This window comes from Sorex fumeus, unplaced genomic scaffold (assembly GCF_029834395.1).
Source record: "Sorex fumeus unplaced genomic scaffold, SorFum_2.1 ptg000098l, whole genome shotgun sequence".
NCBI classification, from domain to species: Eukaryota; Metazoa; Chordata; class Mammalia; order Eulipotyphla; family Soricidae; genus Sorex; species Sorex fumeus.
In genome coordinates, this window is record NW_026606155.1 from 76,688,860 (window position 1) to 76,695,002 (window position 6,143).

The window sequence follows — 6,143 nt, forward strand, 5'->3', positions numbered from 1 at the left end:
AGTAGACAAGTGGCCATTCCAAACCAGGGATTTGGCACAGATTTCACAGTTATAAAGAGAGAACGGATGAACTCTCAAGCAGAGAAGAGGTCATAAATATTGACAAAAATGCGTTGTTTAACCATAGATTGTACTGACAACAGATTCTCTAGCAAGCCATTAAATTCACAACCAAGGAGAAACAAACCACAATGTTGGCAACAGAACAGCATCCAAAAGGTAAGTAGTCAAAGCTGTACATAGTTCATTGACAAAGCTTGGGGGCCACAGGGGCATAGAAAGCTTAAGAAACAAAGTCAGTCCACACCCCACCTACCCACCCACCAGGTCCCTGTAGTTTACAGTTGGATCAGTTCATAGAGACCTACCAAGGCCTAGATTCTTCTGCTAGTTTGTGTCAATTTTTGAGGGTCTGTGTGACGGGGGATAGCATTTTATAGGTAGTCTGCAGAACTGACTGCCTCCCCAAACCAATGATCAGAAGAAAGCTTTGGCCTCTTAACTTCACAAAAGCTGAACTATTAATAATAATAATGATGATAATGTAGTTAAAGCTAAGGCAATTGTGGCAAATGTGAAATGTGCGTCCCAGCAGAGTTCCCTTTCTACTTACATTTCTTCGTTCTTTGAAATTAGCTTGTTTCTCTACTATGGACAGTGAGTGCCAAACATGGACTTAAAGTTCTGTTCCTTTAGAGGTATTTTCAGTTTCAGGAATTAAAGTCTTCAACTAAGCGTCAACTGGTTATGCCTACCTGGTGGAACAGGTTTGCTCATGAATTCACACCCTGTTGGTATCACATAAGCACAGGAGCCTCTGTCCTGGAAAACTGAGCCAGTTCATTAGTATTCCCAACCAAATTCTTGGCAAGTGTCAACCTGCCCTTCCCAAGTCTCAGCTGCTACTCTGTATCTGAAATGTTTCCTCTCCACATCCAGTCCCTGCAGTGCTGGAAGGGTGCCTTGATGCACCAGTTACATCCTGTCTGAGTCTCCACATCCCTGCTGCCTTCTGGAATCTTCAGTGCCAGGCAAATTTGCCCTTCTGTGATAGATTGAGGGTCTCCTATAACCAAGTACATACCTAATTCCAAGACACCAATTCAACTTTTTATACATCGTCTTTGCAAATGAGACTGCAGAAAGAGCATAATGCCTACATAAGTGAAATGAAGTCCGTGGAACTTTTAACACAATGCAGATGGAATCAACAGGTTAAATAATGAGCTTCTGTCTGGCAGGCATGATGCATCTCTAAAATCCCTGCTTTCTACTACACTGATCCTCTCTTCATGGGTCTTTTATGATAATTTTATGCTCTATTTTTTATACTCAATTTATTGCATGGTAATTTATTTTCAGAATTATCAAAGAAACATCTTTATAGCAACAAAAATTTTAATAAAACTAGATTTTAATAATCTTGGTACTCTTCTGTTGATAATGATTTTTTTTCTTATGGTTGTTTTTGGGTCACACCTGGCAATGCTTAGGACTTAGTTCTGGCTTTGTGCTCACAGATCACTCCTGACAAACTCTGGGGACCGTACGGGGTACTAGGGATCCAAACCAGGTCGACCATGTGCCAAGCAAGTGCCTTACCCACTGTACTATCAGCCAAATTTTGTTTTTAAAGATAAGGCTCATTTTTCTTTGTGTATATGTGAGAGGGAGGGTATATTTGAGCCACACCCAGCAGTGCTCAGGGACTAGTCTTGACTCTTTGTTCATAGTGTAGTACCAGGGATTGAACCTGGGTCAACTACACTCAAGAGTAGAGTCTTAGCCCTTGTACTATTTCTCCTCCCCAAGACTTTCAGTTTTAATAACTGTAGATGAAAAATTTCACTGCACCTTATCTATGTTTTTGTGTTTCTCAAATTTCATGACGCATGTGGAGAGGAATGAACAAGTTACTTGTGGTTCCTCCTACTTTGATAGACCTATTTTTTTCTTTTTAAAAAAGTCTTCTGGCTGGAGGTACAACAATTAAGGTCTGGATGAGGGAAACTGGGGCCTTGAAAGATGTTTTTTTTAAAAAAAAAAAAAAGGCTGAAGTCTGGAGTGATAGTAGAGTGGATAGGGCATTTGCCTTACACATGGCTGACCTGGGTTCGATCCCCAGCATCCCATATGGTTCTCTGAGCACCACCAGGAGTAATTTCTGAGTGTAGAGCCAGGAGAAACCCCTGAGAATTGCTGGGTGTGACTTAAAAAGTAAAAGAAAAAGTTAAAAATTAAAAAACATGGATTGGATTTGGAGTGATAGCACAGCAGGTAGGGCATTTGTCTTGCATGCAGCCAACTCGGGTTCAATTCCCAGCATCTCATATGGTCCCGAGCACCACCAGGGGTAATTCCTGAGTGCAGAGCCAGGAGTAACCCCTGTGCTTTGCCAGGTGTGACTCAAAAAACAAGGGCCCCCCCCAAAAAAAAAGATAAAACATGGATCGAAACTTATTTTGTTTTTTTTTTTTTACATTTGCTTGTGTGAAGAGATTATAAAAAAAAATAGACCTCTGTTTTGTCATGGTTGAAGAGGACCATGACAAAAACAGACCTTTACCCATAAACAGCTATTTACACAATTCTATAGCATTCTGTATGTGGGTTCAGATGGGCACAAAAAATGAAATGCACCCTATGTGTTTAGATGAAAGGAAAAATTCCCACTAGTGAAAGTTAAGATGACTGCAGAGACTTCTTCATCTGTTTTAGTGAGATACAGACCACCCCTATCTCTATCCCCACAACTGGCTGTGGTCAGTTTTCAGTAACTTTCCAGGTCCAGGATTCCAAGAGGAAGGCTGGTTCCATGGGAACCAATGTGATTTTTTAGGGACTGGCATTTGTCGTAAAAGGAAAGATTTAGAGCTTCATTCAGAAGTAGGGACAGGAAAACCACAGTACAGAACACGTGAGTGCTGTGTATTAAATAAATACTGGTCAGTTTGTAAAGAGATAAAATCTTAGAAGCCACTTGAATAGCACTCTTGGGAACAGGTGACACCGATTTACATTTTTACCATTTTCACTGGAATGAGCAGCTTTGTAGACATCAATATTGCACAAAATTCTATGACAGGTTTGGTTTCTTCAGGGAAAGTCTCTACCCAGTCCTGCTTTACCCACAGAAGATCAGACAGATGACTTAAATCATCGTTCCTCATAGCCCAGTCTTGCTTTCAATGTCAAATGCCAGTGGCATCTAGCAACTTTGGGCAGAGACAAATATAATTCCATAGGGCAGCAGTCATGAAATTGGTCATCCTTTTCTTTTCATGACAGGCTTCGAGCCATCCCAAAGATTGCAGGGATTCAAAAGAATGGGTCTTTTGGGAAAATAAACCAGAATTGGCTCACAGGATTCAAAAGGAGCTTAAAATGCTCATTCTTTTGAGGGGAATTGTAAACTTTTCAGGGGAGCTTGCTATTCCCTTGCCAGTACAACTTCTCTTCCACTTTTTTCTTTTTCCATCGGCAGAGAAGCAGCATCTTAAAGGTCTTCCTGAAGGTTCTGTTGCAGAGGGCATAGCAAATAGGGTTGACAGTGCTGTTGACATAACATAACCAATAGCCCAAGTGCCACAGGGTCACTGGGACACACTTGTCACAGAAGGTGGAAACCAGAACCATGATGTTATAAGGGGTCCATGTGATAATGAAAGCCAGGAGGATGGCACTCAGGGTTTGGGCTGCCTTCCTCTCTTTGACAAGGACCATTCTCTTTCGTTTGGTCATTTGATGACTGAGGTTGGGGTCAAGGCCTTTCGTTGAAGGGTCCTTGGACACTGGGAAGGAGCAGGGCATGATTTTCACCTTGCGACAACCATTGTTGGTCTCTTGGGTCCCATCTGCTTTTACCACCAACCGGAATTTGTAGGCCACACATTTCTGACTCTTGGGTCTACCACCGGCAGCTGGAGACAGGAAGAATTTGGGAGTGTCATAGTCATTTTTTCCAGTGTGGCCTTTCATAAATGTTTCCTGGGCATCTTCTGGACCAAATTCTTCCTTCGGGCTTTCCTTGGCCTGATTCTTGTACACCACTTGGAAGACAGGGTCGGTGGTGGCCTTGTCCTCCTCTTCCGAGGATGCGTAGCTACTGCAGGTAGTGAGCTGCTCTGCTTTGGCCCATTCAGTGTGGGGGCCCATGGCTTGGGAGGGCTTCCCAGTGGTGGATGTGCTCCTACGTGAAGATGACCAGGAGGCTTGGTGCCTTTCCCTCTGCGCCAGTGTGGGGCGAGGGCAACGAAAGCAGGACCTGAGCAGTGCCTTGGGAGCGGGTTTTCTCTTCTCAGCTTCAGCCACAGAGTCCGAACCCTGCAGGTCCGCCAGATCCTTGGTTCGTTTTTCTGTTTCCCGGTAGATTCGGCAGTACAGGATGGTCATGACGGAAACGGGGATGTAGAAGGCAGCAATGGCAGTGCCAAAAGTGATGGTGGGCTCAGAGAGGAACTGGATCTGACACTCATCAGGAGGTACAGTTCTCTTCCCAACCAAGTACTGCCAGCAGAGGATAGCCGGGGCCCAGAGGATGAAGGAGATCAGCCAAGCCAACCCAATCATGATGCCGGCCCTCTTTGGGGTACGCTTGGCCCGGTAGGTCAGGGGTCTTGTGATGGAAAAGTAACGGTCAAAACTGATCACCAGAAGATTCATGACAGAAGCGTTACTGGCGACATAGTCCAGTGCGAGCCACAGGTCACAGGCCAGACTGCCAAGAGCCCAGCGCCCCATCAGGATGTAGGTTGTGTAGAGGTTCATGGAGAAGACCCCAATGATGAGATCTGCACAGGCTAAGCTGAGCAGGTAGTAGTTGTTCACCGTCTTCAGCTGACTGTTCACTTTGAAGGAGATCATGACTAAGACATTGCCCACGATGGTGATGAGACTGACCACGGCTGTCACGGCAGCAATGGTGATGACTTCCCACAGACCATGGCGTCCCAGAGCCTGGTGACTTACTCGGGTGCCATTGTCTGTGGTTGCATTGTGGTAAGATTCTCCTTCCATCCTGATGCAAGGGATTACATTAGAATGAAATCTTGGGTTCTGAGTTGGCCTCTCTTCTATCTCATCTCTGCTCAGACAGCATCTGGAAGAGAGGGAAGCTCGTTAGGCCCACTCACCAGCATGCAATTCTCTTCCATTTATTGCTTATCATTTTCATACAGAATGTTAATTGTGGGAACATATGTGGAGGCTAACATTTTGGCTACGTTTTCAGGATTTAGAATTTACATGTGTAATCCCCTTGCCTTTTATATTACAAAAGTTGGAGCCTTTCTTGTCTGCGAGTGCTACCCTCTTGTGGTTCCACAAGCAATTACAAAAAAAGAGGGCACTGAGGACCTTGATAAAAGAAACCTGAAGGACAGGACTATTGGGTAGTAAGAAAACAGATGACATTAAGTTACCTTAGATGCAATGGCATTAAGGGCACTATTTTTCAAGCTCCTGGTTATAAAAATATAGTCGTGACTGAGAAAAGGGCAAGTTGAATCTATGTTAGTTCAATTGTCACTGTCACTGTCCTCCTGTTATTCATCGATTTTTTTCTCAAGCTGGCCCAGTAATATCTCCATTGTGAGACTTTGTTGTTACTGTGTTTGGCATATCGTCAATTGTTGTGAGACTTTGTGAGACTTTGTTGTTACTGTGTATTGGCAATACGTCACGGGGAGCTTGCCAGGCTTTGCCGTGTGGGCGAGATACTCTCAGTAGCTTGCTGGACTCTCTGAGAGGGGCGGAGGAATCGAACTCGGGTCGGCCATGTAAACTGCGTGCAAGGCAAATGCCCTATCCACTGTGCTATCGTGACAGCACATTAGTCCAATTATTAAATATAAACTTTCATTATTAAATGTTACTGGGGCACTCTCATGAACCAGGATTGTAGTATTCAACTTCTCCCTGGCATAATGTGAAAAATCTCAGGGCATACGTGATTCCCCAACTGAAGCTGACTTCATTCTTGAGCTATGTACAAAGCACCTATTTTCACTGATCATTTTTCTGACTAGAAAGTAATACTATTATATGAGCACAAAAAATTAAAAAATGACTGACTTTTGTGACAAAGTTTTCTAATTCATTGCAGAGGTAAACAATGTAATTTGTGGGGGTGACATTTTATAATG

The 6,143-nt window shown here is 43.7% G+C and overlaps 1 protein-coding gene across 1 annotated transcript; it reads right to left on the reverse strand.

Moving 5' to 3' along the window:
• Positions 1-3,319: 3,319 nt before the first annotated feature.
• CHRM5 (cholinergic receptor muscarinic 5) lies at positions 3,320-5,075 on the reverse strand. Its single transcript, XM_056134223.1, has one exon. The coding sequence runs from the start codon at positions 5,014-5,016 to the stop codon at positions 3,418-3,420; it is 1,599 nt and encodes a 532-aa protein (XP_055990198.1). The 5' UTR covers positions 5,017-5,075; the 3' UTR covers positions 3,320-3,417.
• Positions 5,076-6,143: the final 1,068 nt, after the last annotated feature.